Consider the following 24,381-nt stretch of genomic DNA (forward strand, 5'->3'; position numbering starts at 1 on the left):
TTCTATGTATTCACAGCACATTAAACTTGTCTACATTGAGATTAAATTGCCATTCCCTGCACCACGCGTCAATCCCTGCACCACGCGTCAATCCGCTGCAGATCCTCCTGCATTTCAGTACAATATTCCATTGTTACAACCTCTCAATATACCACAGTATCATCCGCAAAAAAGCCTCAGTGAACTTCTGATGTCATCCACAAGGTCATTTATGTATATTGTGAATAGCAACGGTCCTACGACACTCCCATGAGGCACATCTGAAATCACTCTTACTTTGGACGACTTCTCTCCATTGAGAATGACATGCTGCATTCTGTTATCTAGGAACTCTTCAATCCAATCACACAATTGGTCTGATAGTGCATATGCTCTTACTTTGTTCATTAAACGACAATCCAGTGATGAGGTAACTTTACGTCTAAGTGGGAAGGTAAATACCCATAATGTGTGCATCTGGGAATCTGAACATCCTAATGAATTCGTACAATATTAAAGAGAGATCCTAAAATAACATTTCTGGGCTGTGTCGCAATGTCAAGCATATGGACCTTTTCAGCTGAAGCTGCTATAACAGTGTTGGCGTATCTGGATATGTTGGGAGAAAGGTTCTTTCTCTAATTAGAAGACAAACCTGAAAACTTCATTTGGCAACAAGATGGAGACCCTTCCCCCTGGCATCTCTTTGTACAAAAGTGGTTGTATGTCGAAGTACCTGAGTGTTGGATTGGTGGTAATGATCAATATGACAGAGCTCTTGTCCATTGGTCTCCCTGTACAGCTGACTTCACATCATGTAATTTTTTACTTTTGTGGTTTTATAGAAGTTTGTTTCTACATACCACCACTACCTAATGACAAGCAGGAGATGAGACACAGAACTGAGATGGCACCTATTGAAAAATGCAGGGACACATTGCTTGTAACATGGCAAAAGTTTAATAGTGAATCATTTAAAAAGTGTCAGAAACAGGTTTCAAAAGAAATTCTGTGTGTGAAGTCGGCATCTGGCTGCATGAAAAATGTGCAAAAGTAAGGTTAAAATTTGTTAGTGAGAATATTCATGGTCATGCTGACTTCCACTGTGAGCTCACAGAAAGACATTATCACTGTAAGTGCAGCATTATCACTGCAGAAGCAAGAAAACTGTGACCTGAAATAAGGGAAAAATTGTTTTTTTGGAAAATAGTTGAGGCAGCAGACAAAAATAACATCAAAAACAGCAGAATGATGCATCTGTTCACTCAAACAACAAGCCTGATGCACCTACAGAAGCAACACACACAAAAGTCTTGAAAACTGATAATAAATAGAAGTGGACAAATGTAACACACAGTAGGTAAAAATAATTTAAAGTTTTATCAATTTAAAAAAAAAAAAAAAAATCAACCGTATTACAGCTGATTCTTTTCTCAAAAATGTGGCAGTGCCAAATTCCATAATAGATATTTGTACAGGAATCAAGACCCACCAGTTGAAGAAAGACTTTAGTGGTTCAGGAGAGGCATCTCAAAAGAATTACAAAGGAGTCTTCGTTCAAGTAAATACAAATTCCCTTAGAAGCAACACTAAGGAGAAAATTGTTAGTGAAACAAAACAGTTAATTTAATGTGCCAGTAATCTGTACAAAATGTCTAAAATTGTAGTGAGTAACATGGTCTTCAGAAGATCTGTTAATGATTGATACATAGAGAGAATAAATCCTGATATAAACAAAAACCGTAACAATCTATGAATTGTGGTTGTAAATCTGAATAAGTTCTTAAGCAATAAATGCACGGGTAAACACAGTCTTCATTTAAATAGGTTAGGATTCAAAATTCTTAGTAGAATGTTCACTGACAGCTGAAAATTCGGAATAATACGGGAAATGTAACAAATGAGTGGGGTGATATGTTGAATCATATTAATTTTTCATATGTTTCTCCTTATACATGTAGGCTATACATCTACAATGCCTAAGGTAAATTAACGAGCTGTTTTGTGGCAAAGATATTGTTTTGATTCATCTGCAGAAAAATGGAAGAAATGTGCTCTTCAATTTATTAATTCCTGTATTGTCACCCGCTTGTTTCTGTAAGTGGTAGAGAGTGGATGTATGATTAGATCCGTCACACCAGTATTATTTAAAAAATTTTATTTCAACCGTACATTAAAATGAGTTATAAAAAGTTATTAGGAAAGCAAAGTTTACTCATACATTCATGTTGACCACATTTATCTGTTTATCATTTCACCCGTGGCGAGATCCTGCATCAGGAGGTTCAGAGCAGACAAGAGGAATTTTGGAGGAGCAATCCTGCATTGGCATTGTTATAATCAGGACTATTCACAATGAAATTAATGTGAAGAAGTACGTAACTCAAATTATGAATATTGATCTTAAATGTATTGGCATTGAAGGTCTGTTGATATTGGTACCAGTTAAAGTTCACCTACGATATGTGTGAAGATTTATAAATTACCTTCCAATTTCTTTCAACTATTCTTCCCAATCAACTTTTTAAAAATATTCAAGCAGCAATTATTAATCAGTTTCCATTATTTTCCTACTCACATATACCACTATTCAGTGAGAAACAATGTTTGGTAACCAAACATTAAGACCAACAGGCTTTACCTGGAACCATAAATAAGAAAGAATGTCTCTACACACTGCCCTGGAATAAAAATTGTTTACAAATGAAAGTCATAAAGTTGACAAATTACAAATTATTCTTTTGGTCTGCAAAAATATCAAAATTACTAGCCTCAATGAACACTTGCTAACATTTGAGAATATTAAAAGTCTTAATAAAATCAAAAATTTTGAAGTAGCCAACAGATTTTTTAGACGAGAGAAATCAATGGAAGGCTCTTGCATACCTCCTCATTCTGATATAAACAAAATAGAAAGAAACTTCCACATGGGAAAAATATATTAAAAACAAAGATTCCAAGACTTACCAAGTGGGAAAGCACTGGTAGACAGACACAATAAAATAAAACACACACAGAATTTCTAGCTTTCGCAACCGGCGGTTGCTTCATCAGGAAAGAGGGAAGGAGAAGGAAAGATGAAAGGATGTGGGTTTTAAGGGAGAGGGTAAGGAGTGATTCCAATCCCGAGAGCGGAAAGACCTGTCCTTTTTTCTCCCTAAGGTAGGTTTTTCCGCAACCGGGACTGGAATGACTCCTTACCCTCTCCCTTAAAACCCACATCCTTTCATCTTTCCTTCCCCTTCCCTCTATCCTGACGAAGCAACCGCCGGTTGCGAAAGCTCGAAATTTTGTGTGTGTGTTTGTGTGTTATTTTATTGTGCCTGTCTACCGGCGCTTTCCCGCTTGGTAAGTCTTGGAATCTTTGTTTTTAATACATTCTGATATAAAATATGAAATAGGAGACTATTTTAATTATTTGAGTGAGAGTAGCAGAGAAAGCTACATTTTAAGATTTTTTGGTCAAATCTCATTTGCTGCTTGAAAATCTCAATAAAGAAAAAAGGAAGAATATTGTAATACGTGCTCACTTCCATATCAACATCATAGTTGAAAGCAATAAAGTGTCCAAATTTACTGACATAATAAAAAAAAGGTATGACTCCAAAGTAAACCATGCAAGCCACTAGAGTAAATGCACTATCGGTGACCTGTATTGATAATATTTTAACAAATTATCTGTTTGAAGATAATATACTTTTTGCTTAGATTTGGGACTTTCTGAACACCCTGCATTATTCATTGAACTGTTGTTGTTGTGGTCTTCAGTCCAGAGACTAGTTTGATACAGCTCTCCATGCTACTCTATCCTGTGCAAGCTTCATCATCTCCCAGTACCTACTGCAACCTACATCCTTCTGAATCTGCTTGGTGTATTCGTCTCTTGGTCTTCCTCTATGATTTTTACCCTCCACACTGACCTCCAATACTAAATTTGTGATCCCCTGATGCCTCAGAACATGTCCTATCAACCGGTCCCTTCTTCTTGTCAAGTTGTCCCACAAACTCCTCTTCTCCCCAATTCTATTCAACACCTCATCATTAGTTATGTGGTCTAGCCATCTAATGTTCAGCATTCTTCTGTAGCACCACATTTCCAAAGCTTCTATTCTCTTCTTGTCCAAACTATTTATCGTCCACGTTTCACTTCTATACATGGCTACACTCCGTACAAATACTTTCAGACACGACTTCCTGACACTTAAATCTATACTCGATGTTAACGAATTTCTCTTCTTCAGAAACGCTTTCCTTGAAATTGCCAGTCTACATTTTATATGCTCTCTAATTCGACCCTCATCAGTTATTTTACTCCCCAAATAGCAAAACTCCTTTACTACTTTAAGTGACTCATTTCGTAATCTAATTCCCTCAGCATCACCCGAGTTAACTCGACTACATTCCATTATCCTCATTTTGCTTTTGTTGATCTTCATCTTATATCCTCGTTTCACGACACTGTCCATTCCGTTCAACTACTCTTACACGTCCTTTGCTGTCTCTGACAGAATTACAACGTAATCGGCGAACCTCAAAGTTTTTATTTCTTCTCCATGGATTTTAATTCCTACTCTGAATTTTTCTTTTGTTTCCTTTACTGCTTGCTCAATATACAGATTGAATATCATCGGGGATAGGATACAACCCTGTCTTACTCCCTTCCCAACCACTGCTTACGTTTCATGCCCTTCGACTCTTATAACTGCCATCTGGTTTCTGTACAAACTGTAAATAGCCTTCCACTCACTGTATTCTACCCCTGCCAAATTCAGAATTTGAAAGAGTGTGTTCCAGTCAACATTGTCAAAAGCTTTCTCTAAGTCTACAAATGCTAGAAACATAGGTTTGCCTTTCCTTCTAGTCAGTATTGCCTCACATGTTCCAACATTTCTACAGAATCCAAACTGATCTTCCTCGAGATTGGCTTCTACCAGTTTTTCCATTAATCTGTAAAGAATTTGTATTAGCATTTTGCAGCCGTGACTTATTAAACTGATAGTTCGGCAATTTTCACATCTGTCAACACCTGCTTTCTTTGGGATTGGAATTATTATATTCTTCTTGAAGTCTCAGGGTATTTTGCCTGTCTCATACATCTTGCTCACCAGATGGTAGAGTTTTGTCAGGGCTGGCTCTCCAAAGGCTGTCAGTAGTTCTAATGAAATGTTGTGTACTCCCGGGGCTTTGTTTCGACTTAGGTCTTTCTGTGCTCTGTCAAACTCTTCACGCAGTATCATATCTTCCATTTTATCTATATCCTCTTCCATTTCCATAATATTGTTCTCAAGTACATAGCCCTTGTATAGACCCTCTATATACTTCTTCCACCTTTCTGCTTTCCCTTCTTTGCTTAGAATGGTTTCCATCTGAGCTCTTGATAGTCATACAACTGGTTCTTTTTTCTCCAAAGGTCTCTTTAATTTTCCTGTATGCAGTATTTATCATACCCCTAGTGAGATATGCCTCAACATCCTTACATTTGTCCCCTAGCCATCCCTGCTTAGCCATTTTGCACTTCCTGTCTATCTCATTTTTGAGACGTTTGTATTCCTTTTTGCATGCTTCATTTACTGCATTTTTATAGTTTCTCCTTTCATCAATTAAAGTTAATATATCTTCTGTTACCCAAGGATTTCTACTAGCCCTTGTCTTTTTACCTACTTGATCCTCTGCTACCTTCACTATTTCATCCCTCAAAGCTTCCCATTCTTCTTGTATTGTATTTCTTTCCCCCATTCCTATCAATCGTTCCCTAATGCTCTCCCTGAAACTCTGTACAACCTCTGGTTCTGTCAGTTATCCAGGTTCCTTCTCCTTAAATTCCCACATTTTTGCAGTTTCTTCAGTTTTAATCTACAGTTCATAACCAATAGATTGTGGTCAGAGTCCACATCTGCTCTTGGAAATGTCTTACAATTTAAAACTTGGTTCCTACATCTCTGTCTTATCATTATATAATCTATCTGAAACCTTCCAGTATCTCCAGGCCTTTTCCATGTATACAGCCTTCTTTCATGATTCTTGAACCAAGTGTTAGCTATGATTAAGTTATGCTCTGTGCAAAATTCTACCAGGCAGATTTCTCTTTCATTTCTTACCCCAATTCCAAATTCACCTACTACGTTTGCTTCTCTTCCTTTTCACACTATCGAATTCCAGTCACCCAAGACTATTAAATTTTCATCTCCCTTCACTATCTGAATAATTTCTTTTATCTCATCATATATTTCATCAATTTCTTTGTCATCTGCAGAGCTAGTTGGCATATAAACTTGTACTACTGTGATAGACATTGGCTTCGTGTCTATCTTGGCCACAATAATGTGTTCACTATGCTGTTTGTAGTAGCTTGCCCACACTCCTATTTTTTTATTCATTATTAAACCTACTCCTGCATTACCCCTATTTGATTCATGGAACTATCAAATATTCATTGAACTATCAAATATTAACAAAGAAATTTCACGTAACAATAGTCATATGAAAAACTTTAGTGAAAAAATTCAATTATATTTAGTAATATGTTAAGAGAGAATTAATAGTCTTATGACAGCTGTTTTTCATGTAGTAGTAACTTTGAAATATTTTAGGTAGCTTCCTTGAAACATTTAATGAGATGTATCCACTTAGAATCATAGATAACAAATTGACTAGTATATTAAATGGATAGTTCTGCATATAAAAAATTTCTAGTGCCAGGAAGAGGCAACTCCACAACGAACTGAAATACAATGAAAACAGACATTTTGCTGAGTATGTTAGACCTTATAAAGCTACATTTAAAAAGGCTGTGAAGGCCACAGAAAAATGGCACACAATCAATTCATTTCACAACATAAAAGTAAGACAAAGGCAGCCTGGTCTGTTGTCAAATCAGAGTTAGTTAATAATAGTGACATATCTAGGATTCCAGTATATGATAGCTTTACTATAAATCCAGCTCAAATATCAGGGTGTTTAAATGAATTCTTCATAAATGGAGCAAAGTCTGAGGCATTTTGCTCTGATTTTTCAAACATAATAACATACACTGGTATACTTGGGAAGGAAGGGGAACCAGATCTGTCATTGAATATATAACAGATCAGGAACTCAGGAAGGCTGTGAGGGACACACGCGTATTCAGGGGATTCTTTGATGACATTGATCACTATTTAATCTGCAGTGAAATTGATATTGTGGGGCTGAAAGTGCAGGAGGTCAGGTCCATATGTAGGAGGATAAGAGTGGAGAAACTTCAGGATAAGGAAATCAGGCACAAGTACATAACAGTGATCTCAGAAAGGTACCAGTTAGTTGAATGTAGTCAATTACAGTCACTGGAAAAGGAATGGACAAGGTACTGGGACACAGTAAAGTGGCTAAAGAATGTCTTGGAACAGTAGTGTGTAAAGGTAGGATGAAACAAACAGCTTGGTGGAATGACACAGTCAAGGCAACCTGTAAAAGGAAAAAGAAGGCGTTCAAAAATGGCTACATACTAGAACTCAGGTAGACAGAGAAAGTTATGTTGAAGAAAGAAACAAAGCAAAACAGATAATTGCAGCATCCAAGAAGAAATCTTGGGAAGACTTTGGAAAGAGGTTGGAGACTATGGGTCAAACTGCTGGAAAACCATTCTGGAGTGTAATTAGCAGTCTTCGAAAGGGAGGTAAGAAGGAAATGACAAGTATTTTGGACAAGTCAGGAAAACTGCTGGCGAATCCTGTTGATGTCTTGGACAGATGGAGGAAATATATTGAAGAGTTGCTCAATGTAGGTGAAAATACGATCAGTAATGTTTCAGATTTTGATGTACAATGGGATAGCAATGACAATGGAAATAGGATCATATTTGAGGAAGTGGAGAAAATGGTCAATAGATTGCAGTGCAATAAAGCAGCTGGGCTGGATGAAATTAAGTCTGAACTCATCAAATACAGTGGAATGTCAGGTCTCAAATGGCTACACAGGATAACTGAAATGGTCTGGGAGTCGGGACAGGTTCCATCAGACTGGACAACAGCAGTAATCACACCAAATTTTAAACATGGGAACAGAAAAGATTGTAACAACTACAGAGGTATCTCTTTAATCAGTCTTGTGGGTAAAATCTTCTCTGGTATTGTTGAAAGGAAAGTGTGAGTATTAGTTGAGAGAGGTTGTCAGGACCAGATCTTTAGCTTATGGCAAATAATGGAGAAGTGTTACGAGTGGAATAGGGAATTGTATATGACCAGGTTCCTAGGAAAAAGTTATTATCTGTTCTACAAGATTATGGAATAGGAGGCAACCTTTTGCAAGCAATTAAAGGTCTTTACATAGATAGTCAGGCAGCAGTTAGAGTTGATGGTAAATTGAGTTCATGGTTCAGAATAGTTTCAGGGGTAAGACAAGGCTGCAACCTGTCTCCACTGTTGTTCATGTTATTTATGGATCATATGTTGAAAACAATAGACTGGCTTGGTGAGATTAAGATAAGTGAACACAAAATAAGCAGTCTTGCATATGAGGATGACTTAGTTGTGATGGCAGATTCGATTGAAAGTTTGCAAAGTAATATTTCAGAACTAGATCAGAAATGTAAGGACTATGGTATGAAGATTAGCATCTCCAAAATGAAAGTAATGTCAGTGGGAAAGAGATATAAATGACTTGAGTGCCAAATAGGAGGACAAAGTTAGAACAGGTGGACGGTTTCAAGTACTTAGGATGCATATTCTCACAGGATGGCAACAAGTGAAAGAACTGGAAGCGAGGTGTAGCAAAGCTAATGCAGTGAGCGCTCAGCTATGATCTACTCTCTTCTGCAAGAAGGAAGTCAGTACCAAGACTAAGTTATCTGTGCACAGTTCAATCGTTTGACTAACTTTGTTGTATGGGAGCAAAAGCTGGGTGGAAATCAGGTTACCTTATCAATAAGGTTGAGGTTACGGATATGAAAGTAGCTAGGATGATTGCAGGTACTAGTGGATGGGAACAATGGCAGGAGGGTGTCCACAATGAGGGAATCAAAGAAAAACTGGGAATGAACTCTATAGATGTAGCAGTCAGGGCGAACAGGCTTAGATGGTGGGGTCATGTTACACGCATGGGAGAAGCAAGGTTACCCAAGAAACTCATGGGTTCAGCAGTAGAGGGTAGGAGGAGTTGGGGCAGACCAAGGAGAAGGTACCTGGATTCGGTTAAGAACGATTTTGAAGTAATAGGTTTAACATCAGAAGAGGAACCAATGTTACCACTGAATCGGGGAACATGGAGGAATTTTATAAGGGGGACTATGCTCCAGATTGAACGCTGAGAGGCATAATCAGTCTTAAATGATGATGATGAAGAAGATGATGAAGCATGTAGCGGAATATATGAGTAAAGTAAATCCCTTTGGACTCCCCAAAAAAGTCGAGTACCTCACAGATTTTTTTAAAAAAAAGTGTCAATAAAATAGCACCTCCACTAACCAAAATAATCAACTCATCTGTTGAACAAGGACGCTTTCCTGATGTGTTGAAGAATGCTGAACTCAGACCTCTGTTCAAGACTGGATCGAGGGAAGACATGGGAAACTATTGCCGTACTTCTCTTTTTCCAATCCATTTAAAAGTGTTAAAAGAAAGTAGCTGCAAACACATTAAAAATTTTGTTGTAAAAATGATATTCTTATAAGTAACCAATCTGGAGTCCAACCAGGATGCACTGAATAACTTTATTGAAAAGATATGCAAACCATTGGATCAGAGAATTAACATTGTAGTATCTCTGTTATCTGACAAAAGCCTTTAACTCTGTAAACCATGCCTTACTTATCTACATATTAGATAAATGTGGGATTAAGAGCAATGCTCTGAAATTACTTACACATCATACTTGCAGAACAGAAAATAAAAGGTAACTATCACATCAAATGCAGTGAATTATTATTTTAAATGGTTAGTTGATTACATGTTCCGTAAATCATTTGAACGTTTTATGATTAATGTTAACATTAACGAACACTTTTAGAAATGCACCAGTGGAATAGAAGGAGTTGTCAAAAAGAAAAAGGACCAAAAATGTTTATTGCTGCATATTGAACTTCTGTCTGAGCCACTGAGAGCTTTAACAATGGGTAGTAAAGGTTGTTTTTCCCTCTAGTGTTGTGGGCATGTACATCAGTGTTCTTCTTAAACTGTGATGTATTATTTATGATGAATTTCAGAATAGAAAATATGTATTGTGGTGGCATAGTTAAAGTGACTTGTTCCTTGAAAATATACCAACACGACATCCATGGGTGAATGCTACATATTACTCATACTGCTTGCTTTTGTGCTATCAATACTTTGTTTCTAAGTGATAAGTTACCCCAGAAATTATCCTGTACGACAATATTGAGTGGAAATATGCAAAATGTGTCAGGAGGGGATATGTTTGTTTCCACGATTAGAAATTACATGCAGAGCAAAAGTAGTTGAACTGTATTGTTTGAGAAGCTCTGTGATATGCTTCTTCCAGTTCATGTTTTCATCAACATGCACACTCAGAAATTTGAAGCATTCTACCCTACTTACTGACTCCTGCTTATGTACTACATCAATTGTTGGTATGACTCTGTTCATTGTACAGAACTGAATGTATGCTTTTTTTTAAATTTAGGGTGAGTTCATTTTCAGAGAACCACCTCATAATTCATTGGAAAATATCACTAACTCTTCTGTTCCTTTCTCTCTATTGGGATCTAGGCAGAAATTACCAATTTTGCTTGTTGAATGTTAAGTGGAAGGTCATTCTCATATATAAGCAATATGAGTGGTCACAAAATTTAATACTATGGGACTCTCTATGTGACTTTTATGCCAGTCACTAAAAGTTTCTACCTTTCCAACATTGCGTAAATTATTCTGCATAACTTATTGCATTCTGAGTGTCAAGTATGATTCAAACCAGCTATGTGTGAAGCCATCAATGCCATAAAACTTGAGTTTTTCTAGGAGAGTATCATGATTTACAACATTGAAGGCCTTAGAGAGATCACAAAAAATACCAACTGGCAATATTTTATAATTTAAAGCTTGTACTATCTGATGGTTTAATGTATAAATAGCATTCTCAGTTGAGTAACCTTTCTAGAATCCAACCTGTGATGTGCTAGGTAAATTGCTTCCACTGAAGTGTGTACTACTTTTCAAATGTTTTGGAAAAAGATGTCAGTAAGGAAACTGGACATGATTGTTTAAATCTGTCTTGTCACCTTTCTCATGAAATGGTTTAATACTTGCATACTTTTACCAGTCTGGAAAATTTTCCTGGGCCAGTGTCACATTGCATCTATCACTAACAACATTACTTATTAAGTTGGAATAATTTTTCAGAATTCTCGCTGAAATTCCATCAAGAGCATTGGTTTTCTAAATTTTTATAATTGTATTGAATTCAGGAAAGGATGCTGGCGCTACTGCTCATTGCTTAAAGTTTTGTGGAATGACACTTTTAATATATTCTCTTGCTTCTTCAATTGAATTACATAATTCTATATTTGCTACTCCATCTAGCAAGTGATTGTCAAAAGTACTTGCAACTTGTGAATTATCAGACATAACCTGGTTATTTAGTTTCATTGTTATGGAATCTTGTGCACTGAGCGGTCTTATGCACTGACCGGCTGTCCAGACTCCTGTTTGACCAATGTCCCATATAGTTTTAATTTATCTACATTATTTATTTCTGTCAGTACATGCATACTTCTGGACGTCATCTCTTGGATATATTTTTAGGAAAGCAACTTTCAAAGACTGGCACAAATTTACTTAAGAATAAATTGAATTTGTCATTAGCATCTCTCTCAACATATACCTCATCTCATTCTACTCCTCTCAGCTCACTCTTAAGATATTCTAGCCTGTTCTCATTAATAAGTCTCAATGCTATCTATGAACCTGCCTCTGGGTGTAAGGTGCCGTACTGTTTATTTCCATTAATTGCACACCATAATCAGTAATTGCTTCAGCCTGAGTGTATCTATAAAAATTTTATCGGACAGTGTCCTACTATTTTGCTGCACACAAGTTGGAATACTGACTACTAAAATTAGAGGAAACATCCAAACAGTAATTCTAACTCAGCTTTCCTGTCTGTATTCGGACCGTCACCACCCTCTTGTTGCGGTAACATCATTTATTAATTTTTGAATTAAGTTAATAATTTGAGTGAGTGGTCACATTTTCACAGCACTTGCTATGCTGAGACAGTGACACACTGCAGCGAGAGATAGCGATGATCGAATTTAAGTAACCAGTTTTATTAATAATAATCATCTTTTTTGTTGCTCTTCTTTGTTGTGAGCTGAAGGCTTGATATCCATTTCCTTTCTTTGCTTTAACTTTTTATGATAATTTAAAGGATGACTGGGTAGTTTCAACAAAATCATGTAAACACTGGTGGACTTTCCGATAAATAACACATATATATTCAGTCATTTCACTTCACAATACAAAACAATATAACATATGTTACTTGTACTCCATCCTTGCAATTCAAACTCATATAACCAACTGCACAAAAAACAAAGAGTTATCTCTAACAACATATAGCAAAAAATTACTATCATACATCAATCAATTTACACAAAATCATCTTTGCAGCATATGTTTCATAAATAAAATGTAAATAATTGTTTATCACTTTTAAGAAGTCCATAATGATTGTTGTAATTATATTAAGTGTTTATAAAAGTTGACATTTAAACATTTTCGCATAGCCATGTGATAGTGGTTATTTGGTTTTTATTTTTTTCAGAATGTTATTGGTTGTTTCATACGACTCAAGATTGGTTAGTACATTTATCTGCCCATAACCAGTTTTATTACAGTATTTTTTAAGAAATCTACATTGAAATCTTCTTCACAAACTATGAACTGTTTTGTCTTGTCTGATTGGTAGTTCAATACAATACACTGATACCCCAGAACATTATGACCGTCTGCCTAATAGCCAGTTATGCCCTCCTTTGGCACGAATATCTGCGAACACACATCATGGTCTGGAAGCAGTAAGGCCTTGGTAAGTCGCTGGAGCTGTGCAAGTGTGCTGCGGAGGCCCATCATTAGAGGTGTTTGGTGCACTGTTTGTTCAGACACACTTGTACTCTGCCCAGCATTAAAGTCTGATGTTACTTCCACCAAAGTTTGCCACCTGTCCTGTTGTAGGAGTCTGCCCAGCCTATGTCATCCGACATCTGTCATGAGGGGTGGCCGACCAACAATGTCTGGATGTGGTTTCACCTTGGTTTCTCTATATGCTGAAGACATTCACCACTGCACTCCTTGAACACCCAACAAGCCGTGGAGTTTCCGAAATGCTAGTGCCGAGCCTCTGGCCATCACAACCTGCCCTTGGTCAAACTCGGATAGATTCTGTGTCTTTCCCAGTACAAGGACAGCATGATCACTGACACTACATGCATTGAACATTTTTCTGGCCAGCAGTCATTCTTTGCCAGGTGACACTGCTATCGTCTGGATGGCTTTATGTTGTTGACAGTAGGTTGGTGATCATACTGTTCTGGGAAAGAAAGAAAGAAAAAAAGGGGGGAGGGTGTACAGCATATTCTGTGAGAGAAATGCTACTAGTCGATAAAAGAATTCATTAGAATCAAATGGTGATCTGAACAAAGGGATAATTTAGTGTCAGATTTTTTCATTGCATGTATGTATATGAAACTTGTATTATTATTAGGATGTTTTTATTCATGTCAGCTGTTCTACATTTTGGTGAAATTTTACTACAATTTTGATGTGTGCCCTGTACCAGGATCGAACGATTTAGATTGTGTATGTTTAAAGCTAATAAACCACAATTCACTAATAGAAGAGGTTGTGGCTTTCTTGCTTCAATTACTCTGGACTTGTGGTGCCCATATTGAACACATGTAAGAAAAACTAGGTTAGTTTACCTTCAGTTTGATGTATGAATTGTAGTAAGTAATCTAAATCAGTCTGTTATAATACACCATTGAACATGGCACACTCTTTTATGGACACTTTGTATAGCTGAACAAATAAAAAAAAGGAGAAAACATGTATGAAGGTTGTGGTAATGAGCATGCTTTCAGAGCCAGTGGCTCCTGTTTTGGCAGAAGAACTGAAGAAGGATAAAGGAAAAGGACTGGTGTAGTTTATGAAATTGGAAAAGTTACGGAAAAGTCACCCAGAACCCTGAGTGACAAGAGGTGTACCCATCAGTTGCTTTTTGGAGGGATCAGCAGCACCAGGGTTGGATTTGATGGCCTGGGAAATCTGCTTCTGATCTAGGCTGGTGGGGTTATTATGTCCAGTGAAGGCTGAGGCGAAAATTGTGTTGTGTTGCTGTAAAGATCAGCACCTGAACAAACACATTTGCTAACATTAAGAAGTCTGTCAAATGAAATTGACAAGTAGGGCAAATGGCCAAGTAGGGCAAATGGCCAAGCAGGATTCATTAGAAGAGGCATGAAAAGCTTTAGAAGGTTGCATGATTATGGAAAAGACAAATGTGATCTATCCTAACAATAATAATCAATTTTTGAAAATGTAACATAATTGGAATGATAAACAATCTACTCACACAGCGGCAACACGATAAAACACATATAAAGATACTGAAAACTGCAAGCTTTTGGAGCCAGTGGCTCCTTCTTCTGGTACAAGGGTTGAAGAGGAAGGAAGAGGGACAGAAGAAAAGGACTGGTGAGGTTTAGGAAATGGAGAGAGTTCAGAAAACTTGCTCAGAACCGCAGTTCAGGGGAGACTTATTTGACAGGATAGGAAAGAAAGACTGATTTTTGGGGACTGAAACCTTACAGTTTGAAGGTGGAAGATATGGTAATAAACAAGACAGAGATTACTGACAAAACAATGTGTTTGAGTTACTTGGAGTGAAAAGTTAAGTACATTGCATGTTGTAGGGGAGAAAGGGGGGAGGGGGAAGAAAGGTCAGAAAATTAAAAAAATACACAGGTCAGAAAATAAAAGCTATTAAGAACAAAAATGGAGTGAAGAAGGAACTGTTACTGAGAAGCAATCCTGAGATAGAAGAAATAATGTAGGTTAAGACCAGATATGTGATGAGAACCAAGGACATATTGTAATGCCAGTTCACCCGTGCATAGTTCTGAGAAATTTGTGTCTGGGGGAAGAATCCAGATGGCATGTATGGTGAAACAAGAAATGAGATCATGGCTGTCATGGTGTAGAGCATACTAAGCAACAGGATATTATGCATTGCCAATGTACACCTGCTGCTTATCACCATTCATTGTAACTGATAACTTGCTGGTAGCCATGCCAATGTAAAAGGCCAGATAGTGTTTGCATAACAGCTGGTACATAACATGTGTCATTTCACTGGTGTCTCTTTCTTTAATAGTATATTTTTGCCAGTTATAGGGCTGGTAAAGCTGGTGGTAGGAGGGTGCGTAGGGCAAGTCTTACAGTGGATGTGGTCAAAGGGGCAGGGAAATTGGTGCAGAATGAGCTTAGGTCTGACAAGGATACTAAGAATATACGGAGGGAGACAAAAAGCTATTGCTTGTCACTATTAATGCCACCTCCCTCTATACCCACATCTCACACTACATGATCTGTCTGCTGCTGAACATTTCCTTAATCAGTGCTCACCAGATTCCAGAACTGATTCATGCTCACCTTAATCAGCTTTATACGTACCAACAACTACTTTACCTTTGAGGGGCAGACCTACAGACAGATCAGAGGCAAGGCCATGGGCCCTGGGATGGCTCCCTGCTATGTCAATCTGCACCATACTTCTCCTGTACCTGTGACAATCGCAACTGTAAAACTTGGCCTATGCAACCTCCTACCACCACCACCTACACTAGCCCTGTAATTGGCAAAACATGTACTATCAAAGGGAGAGCCACCTGCAAAATGACATGTCGTGTACCAGCTGTCATGTAAGCACTGTTCAGCCTTTTACATTGGCAGGACTAACACAAAGTTACAGGCTGTATACTGATAACACACAGTATTCTCTTGCTGAAGATGGACTAAAACATGACAGTCATGGCCTCAATACCCGTTTTATCTCACATGTCATCTGGTTTCTTCCGCCAGACACCAGTGACCCAGAACTCCGCAGGTGGGAACTGTCATTACAAGATGTCTTAGTTCTCACCAGCCACCTGGTCTCAATCCATGTTAATTTCTTATATCTCAGCATTTCTTCTCAGTAATTATTCCTTTCCTCATTCCCTTTTGGTTTTTGATATCTTTTATTTTCTGAGATGTCTGTTCTTCTCAGCCCCAACCTCTACCACATACAATGCATTTAGCTTTCTGCTCTTATTAATTGATGCACATTGTTTTGTCGGTAATCACTGTTTTTCATTTTACCCTTACTTCCAACTTTAGGCTATCATGTTTTAAAATCTCTTCTGGTGCAGTTCCCAATAATCAGTCTTTCCTTCACATCCTGTCCAGTAAGATTGCTAACCTGGGAGTCTCGGCGAGTTTTCTGCCCCACTTCCTTCCCCTTCAACCATTCTGTCAGAAATAGGAGCCACTGGCTACAAAAGTTTGTATATTTCAGTATGTTTATATATGTTTTTTCCTGCTGCCATTTGGTGAGTATACTTTTTATGCATCCATTTACATTAGATGTGATACATAGAAAGATTAAAGAAGTCTTCTGACAAAAAGTAACTCTATGAATATCAGGAGCTCTGATGGTCAGACAGTGGACAATTGAAAGGCGGAAGGAATATGTAGAAGATCTATGCAAGGGAAAGAAACTTGAAAGCAGTGTTAATGGATAGGGAAAAGGAAGTACGTGACGACAGGATGGAATATATGATACTGCGAGAAGAATTTGACAGAGCTTGGGAAGACGTAAGTTGCAACCAGCGACCAACAGAAATACTCTCTCTAAATTATTAAGATCTTTGTGAAAAGCAAAAATGACATAACTATTCCACTTGGTATGAAATTTGACATGACACAGAGTGGGGCATCGAGCAATATCAGTTTGGTAATGGAATGAAGAGTGTGAAGAAGGGGGGTCTGTAGAGAGAAACGAAGACCTGACTGCAGCTGCAGTAAGCAGTGGATGTTGGCTGCAATAATTACGCAGGGATGAAAAAGTTTGCACTGGATAGACTAGTGAGGACAGCTGTATCATCCAGAACTGGACTGGTGACTACAACACCAAAACGTCTTCAAATTGATGCAGAAAACAGCTAAAGTTATGAAGTTCTTTTTATCTAACCAGTGATTGGTTTAGGGTATCAGAATCCAGTCTCAAATCATTCAGCAGAAAAAATGGTGTGTTCCATGACAGCAACAAAACATGTTAATATTGTACATACTTTTGTGTAAGTCAAGTTTCTCAGTGCCATTGGCAGGACAAACATACACAGGTTGCGCTATGATGTAATACACCATTTTTCCTGTTTAGATGACTTGAGAATGGTTCTAGTACACAAAACCAATCATCAATTGAATAAAAAAAAACTGAATTTTGCAACTTTGGCTGTTTTCTACATCAAACTGGCTAACACAAGTTCATCATAGGAATGAAATTATTTTCCTCCATAATATTTTCAAAACTTCAACATGTCTATCAGCTTTCTCTACTACAGCTGACTGGTGGCTTTATTTCTTCAACATTTTCTCATTAATACATGTTCTAGATGCATTAATAAACTATAAAGCACAACATTTTCAAAATGAATCGGAAGTCAGATTTTAAGAAAAGTAACTCGTATTCAGGTGGTTCATTGTGACTCAAATATTTTGTGGCTTCTATATGTCACTTAAGACAAACGTCAGGATGGTTCTTTTAACACAACTAGAGCAAATTTTGTCCACCATGCAGAAAAGCTGAGACAGGTCTTCATCTTTACGATGCCTCTGATAGTGGGATATTAAACTACTGTATCAGGTATGAATGATAATCTTTTTTCAGTATCACGATGGACACAAAACCAGGATTTTATACTAGATCCTGCGAAGCTACAGTTCAACATCACGTCACACAGAAAGTTGAACATTGGGCATCTTCTTGAAACAGTTTCTTCAAAATATCTTAGCAGTGTCCAATTCTTGTATGAAAAAAGAACAGATAAAGACCTAAAATGCCTTTATGCAACACAAAAACTTACAAAAATACTTCCACCTGAAATACAACAATAATTAGTTAAGTTCAAACCTTTAATAGTGTCATATACGTCAGCACAATACAAATAGTGAAAAGTCCAAACGATTCAAGTTAGCTATGAATACTTGTGTAAGTTTTGAGTGCAACATTTAGGTTGTTTTATCATATCAGTCCTTCCTGTATTCAGGTAGGTTGGCTGCAACCAGGTAGGTTGAGCCATATTCGCATGTTTTGTTTACTTCATCAGTTTCCTAGTCACTGGTGTCCCCCAGCACCTCTCCTCACATATCAGATAACCATCATCTTTCCATAGCTGCATCACCAAATCGAACATGTCCAACATCTTGTGTAACACTAAATCTCCTTCTCCATTTCAGCCACATGTGTGGAACATTTACCCTGTAACCTACATCTTATTCTAAATCACTCTGAATTCAAAAGAAGATTAAAGCCTTATCTGCTATCATTACTACAAGTTCCCCTCTAGGCAAAACCCAACTGTCTTGTGTCTATCCTACAAGGAACCAGGATGTCTGCCACAGTGTCAATCCCTATGTTTTCCTCAAGCCTTTCTATGTATGTTCTTTCCTTCTGTATCATCTGCTAATCTTACTCAATTGTCCCTCTTTCTTCTTCTGACCAATCACCTTCTTCTCCATATTGATTCCTCCTGTACTGGTAGATGTTGCTACTCACATTCAACAAGAATATAATGAGGAAGTTGCTGCCTTATCTTAAATTTCATATATACTCAGTATTACACATAATGTTAGTATAATAATAATAATCATTATCATTATGATCTATACTTTTCATGTTCTATATAAATTGCAATATTGTCTTGTTAAATGATGTTTGGTTAGATGTAAGAAGGGATCTGAAGTCTCTAATCTTATCAGGAGAAATAAATGGATAAATAAATAAATTCTAACCTCATTTCTATCTAAGAGGAACTAATAACCAGGTTGAAGCACCTAAATGTATCACTGCAAGGAGCTTTTGACTTGTTAAAGATACAGTACCTGTAAAATTTCTTCACCAGACAAATAGTGACCACAAAATAAATAAGAAAAATAGATTGTTCTTTGTTTCTTGAGCTTCTGGTCACTATTCCAAAAGAGAGAAGATTATAAAAGTGTTTAATAAGAGAAAAGTTATGTGATTAAATTAGTTGCCTCACCCTGTATAGCGGTAAAGTTAAATTCATAACTAACAGCATGGTGACAGCAAGCACCTAAGTATTCTGAGAATACAATAAGCAGCTGAATTACTGCTTAGTGAAAAAAATTCTGTGTTTAAACGAATGTTCAGTATTGATAAGTTAATATCCTACTTGTTTCATTTATTTTTCAGAATAGTAAGTTTAAAATTATTACCCTTTGTAACTCAAGCTGTTGTCTTTCAAGTGAGAATACATGGTTGTCTTCATTGGCTAACGCCCTCTCTGCTTGACTGACACGGAACTGCAACATATTTACTTCTAGTTGTCGTTCCTGGGAACGTTCCTTCAATACCATCAGCTGGCGCTGACCACCCTCTGCAAGATGTGCTGCATCCCTTCTCCTTCCCTGTAACCTTTCTAGTTCTGCAGTATGCTTGGTAACCTCAGTTGTCAGTCCATGAACACTCTTCTGTAAAGTTTTATACAAATTATTAATCAAGGAACAACTGAATATTTGCATCAATAATCAATAGCTGTGATGATATGTGCTAAGGATAATGGTAATAATGGGTATTTAAAATTTATCATCATTTATGAAAAATGTAAAATAGTAACATGTCAGGTCTTATATTAATTATACATTTCTTGAAGGTTAGTTTAAACTTTTTCTGTCAAGTAACTGGAACATGTACTTAATACATATAGCAACTGCTACGCAATTGGTCACGTTGCAAACACTGTCAATGATCATAAAATAAAAGTGAAGTGAGAAACGGGTTATTTTCATTCATTTTAAGTATGTTATGTGGTGAGCCAGCTTTTACTACCACACCCAAGCTCTAAGTTCAGGGTGTAGGCTCAGATAATTGTAATTGATCAAACACATGATTACATAATAATAAATTTCTTGGCATCAGTTGGTACATTAAGGACTTAGAGGTAATGACTGAAATGTTGACACGCTGTGGTCGTGTGACTGCCGTAAATAGAATGACCACTGATCTCGAAGGGTGCATGTTACTCCGTGATTAAGGGAATTGTAAGATCTCACAGCTGCGGAAAGACAAAGGACACGAATCTGGATGAACACACCAATTACTTCCCGTCTTGCAGGGTGCCATTTAATTTGTGGATGCAACAGAATGGTGAATGATTGGCGCGTGTTCAGATTTGCGAAACCGTCGGTGGGGAGTGCACATTGTACTCGAGCCATGTGGTAGGCAGCTGACAGATTCTACGATTGGTGTAAATGTTCACGTGCTACAGAGGTATAGAGCTCACTGGCTTTTGCTTTGTGCCTTCTGCACCTGTGGGCACTGCACTACTATCACAGGTTGGCCTAATGGTAAAATCTGCATTCATGGACAAATACTAGTGTGCTGCCATCCTTGAAACTCTGTGATAAGGCTGCCTCACAGATCCACACTTGGAGAGCAGAGAGCAGAAGCAATAGGTCTGCAGCCCGCAGGTGTTTGGGCCTTGCATGCTTCGTGCTGACATCAGCGCAAGTGTGATGGCAGTAGGCCAGTTAATGGTGACTGGATGGCATGGAGGTCACTGGTAAACGAACAAAGTCTGGCTAACATGAATAAAAGGCACGAATACATCATTTACATGGATGCGCTGTTCAAAAGGCAATGAGTTTCTGAAACATCCGACGCGGAAACACAGTGTGGCCCTCGATGCATGACACCCGCATGACACTGTGGGCGTGGAGACTATAGAGAGTCTAGGCTTGTGCAAACACAGATTTGTTGGGACTTGAACGCAATTCCGGAAACTGCAATGGACAACCCTGGAGATTTGCAGGGTGGTGCCTGGAGCTTGATGGGAACGCAATGCAGAGACTGATTTGGGAGTCAATGCAGCCTCAATGCCTGATGCAGTCACATTCAGGGACACATGACAGCACATCCAGGAGGTGCAACAGACAAACAGCTGGTGAGACGGGAAGTGAAGTCCTGAGCTCAACTGGAGAAGAGATCACAGCTGATAAGGCAGCCCGATGGAGACAGTGCCTAAATGGCAGGCAGCAGGCGGGTTATGTGCTAGCTGCATCATGCAGTATAATGTCATTATAATGCAGCACGGGTGTTTTAAACACCCACGGCAGCCATCTTGCATGAACTAGTCCGCTGGCTGTTGTGGTAGGGGCAGTGAGCGCACCTGTGAGGGTCACGGTCCAAGCGTCTGCCTGGGTGGGGTGGGGTAGGCTGAGGTGTACATGGCTTCTAGTTGGCAGTTGGCAGAGTCGGGGAGTCACCGGTAGCTACGTGACTGGGCTCTGCCTGACCAGTTGTCAGGTCCTCCACTTGGTGAAAGAAGTAAATGTCAGATAGAACAGTCAGAACATAAGCTGGCTTGACTTTGTAAATGGCAACTTTAGGTGGCTTGCCATAGCATTTGATCTGCAGAGTCTTCTCATAGCGGATGACCATACGGTGCAGTCCTGAGAAGCATGAGCTAAATGGTGGCTAAACTGTGCCTACGCACTGTAAATCAGCATGAACAGATACTCTGCCAGAGCCATGCCACGTCATCGACTGTGGTCAGGGGCCAGCCATCTGACCATGCACGGATTCTACCAGTAGTGGGGATGAGGTATCATGTGGCACCGGTACTTCCTACAAGACTTCACCAGGGATGGTGAGTGATTGACCATAGATGAGTCTGCAGGTGTAGCGGCAATCTCATCCTTCAGTATTACTCAGAGGCTGATGAGTATGACTGGAAGTGCCTCTGTCCAGGTGACATCACGACACCTCAGGAACTCTTTCAGTGTTCGATGGAGCCATTCAACCAACCCATTAGAGACTGAGTGATAGCCACACAACACACAATCAGGTGACACACGTAAACAGTGCGCTGTTGAACTGGAGGCTGCAATCTGTTGTTATTACATGACTGGGGCAGCTGAAGTGGGCCATTTTGGTGTCAACAAGGGCAGTAGTGATGGTCTTGGCTGTGATATCTGGTACTGGTGTTGTCTCTGGCCAGTGCATGAAATAGTCTGCCATTGTCAGTAGTCATCTCTTGCTTTGGGACAGAGGAAACATGCTGACATTGTCTGCGTGGGCATGTGCGAAGCAGTGCAACACAGAAAGGAAGGAGCCAATGGGTGAGAAACAGTGCATCACAGAAAGGAAGGAGCCGATGGGAGCATGGGTATGACTTCTGACTTCAGCATGCTGGCATGCAGCGCAGGCGTACGCACATCGCCAGCAGTCTTTCTGGAGTCCCACGTAGACAAAACATGTGGCAATGAGCGTAAATGTGGTCTTTGCACCAGGATGTAAAAGCCTGTGGAAGCAGTTGAATGCACTGAGGTGGAACTTCTTGGGAGCAATGGGCTATGTGTGTCTGTTGAAATGTCACACCAGATCTTGCAGGATGAACAGGGAATGGGTACTAGCTCCAGTCATAGACCACTGGAGGTGTCGTGGCGGGAGCTATCCAATTGTTCACCATACTCCTGTTCTTGTGCAATGTTCTCAAAACTCACAGGAGAGCAGACAACAACACAATTGTGGGGCAAGCAGTCGGCAATGATGTTGTCCATCCTGGAAATAAGGTGAATGTCCATGATGAACTGCGACACATACTCCAGCTGTTGTTATTGGAGCGGTGAACAACTGATGTTGCTGTTCCAAAATACATGTGTTATCAGCTAGCGGTCATTGAAAATAATGAAAGAGTGGCTTCTAATCAAAAACAGAAGTACTTCACTGCCTGGTACATCTAAGAAACTTGCACATGTACATGCTCCATGAGGGCTGTGAAACTGATAACTCATGGGAAAAGAAACTGAGCAGCTGCTAGCTGTAGCCAACACAATGTTAGAGTGCAGCTCCCATAGCAATCTGGCTGGTCTCTACAACTGCAGCTAATGTGCATTGGTTGGGCGAGCAGTGTCACTTCGGCGAGACTCCTTTTGGACTTGTCAAAGCTTTGTTCCATTGCGTATGTCCACGTAATGGGGTCTTTCCTTTTGGCTGTGGGGACGTGTTGGGCTGCAGTCAGGGGTTCATACCGAGTTATCAGTGCAGGCCTTTGTGGGTCTGTGGGCATGGCATGTTCAAGATTGTCTGTACATTGTCCGGTAGAGGCTTGGACCCGCTAGGTGTGATAAGATGCCGTAGAAATTCAATCTCCATTACCCTGAATACGCTCTTCAGTGGGTTTATAATGATGCCAACATTGCTGCACAATACTGAATATAGTCGATGTTAGTCCACACATGGGTGCCAAGAATTATCCTATTTCAGTACTACATATAAGGTGGAGGACCATGGACTTCTTGATGGTTGCCTTTGCTATCAGAAGCCTATTGGGTGTGAGGTGACATATGCAGCACAGGTTGGAAGGGCCAGGCATGTTTTAATGTGAAAGAGCATTCATTTTCCCTCAGTGCCCCAGATGAGTGAGTAGGCTTGAGGAATTTCTTCAGGATGTCTGTGTACAGTCCGGAGCATGCCATGGGTTTATGCTGAAGAGCCTGCAGTCACTGTCACACTGCCTTTAAGCTCATTGCAGAATTGATCAGTTGGATATTGGCAATGTCAGCAAGTAGCTCGGAGTGGTCAAGGAAATCTGTGCCCAGGATTGGCTTGTTGACATTGGTCACAGTGAACCCCAGGTGATTGTGTGGCACAGCCTGAGGTCTACATACCAGTGATGAGTACTGTATGTTTATGTGGCAAACTGTTTGCCGCCATAAGACACAGAGATTCAAAACAGACAGTTTGATACTGCACTGCAGCCAGATGCATCTAGGCCTGGTCGCAGCTGGCATTTGGGTGTAAGCGTGGTGAACAACACTTGGTTGCTTCATTGCCAAAACGATCATGGTACCAACAGTAACCACTCAGAGGATGTTCAGTTGTCAGCGGGGTACCATTAAAACATCTGTTGCTGCACTGCTGATTCCGCAAGCTGTGTCACCTGTAATCAGATCTGTTGCAGGTGCAATGCTTGCTGCCCTCTGGCCATGAGTGCGCCAACTGAGTCTAAGGCAGTGGATATGGGAGGTGTGTGCCATCCCGGAGGTTGGGGTACAGTGTCATATTCTACTATTCTACTATTCATATTCTACTATGGCCATCATACTCAGATGCTGTTGCCATCGCATCATGCAT

At 39.2% G+C, this 24,381-nt stretch overlaps 1 protein-coding gene across 5 annotated transcripts in view; it reads right to left on the reverse strand.

Moving 5' to 3' along the window:
• LOC126335503 (coiled-coil domain-containing protein 39) overlaps positions 1-24,381 on the reverse strand; it is a 424,893-nt gene that overhangs the window by 101,385 nt on the left and 299,127 nt on the right. For all 5 annotated transcript variants that reach the window (XR_007564887.1, XM_049998846.1, XM_049998848.1 and 2 more), the window contains one exon: positions 19,461-19,715. Coding sequence is in view for 4 of the 5 variants with exons in the window: in XM_049998846.1 (XP_049854803.1) it covers positions 19,461-19,715 (255 nt within the window). In the remaining variant the exon portion in view is untranslated. The remainder of the gene's footprint in view (positions 1-19,460; positions 19,716-24,381) is intronic.

This window comes from Schistocerca gregaria, chromosome 2 (assembly GCF_023897955.1).
Source record: "Schistocerca gregaria isolate iqSchGreg1 chromosome 2, iqSchGreg1.2, whole genome shotgun sequence".
Lineage (NCBI taxonomy): Eukaryota > Metazoa > Arthropoda > Insecta > Orthoptera > Acrididae > Schistocerca > Schistocerca gregaria.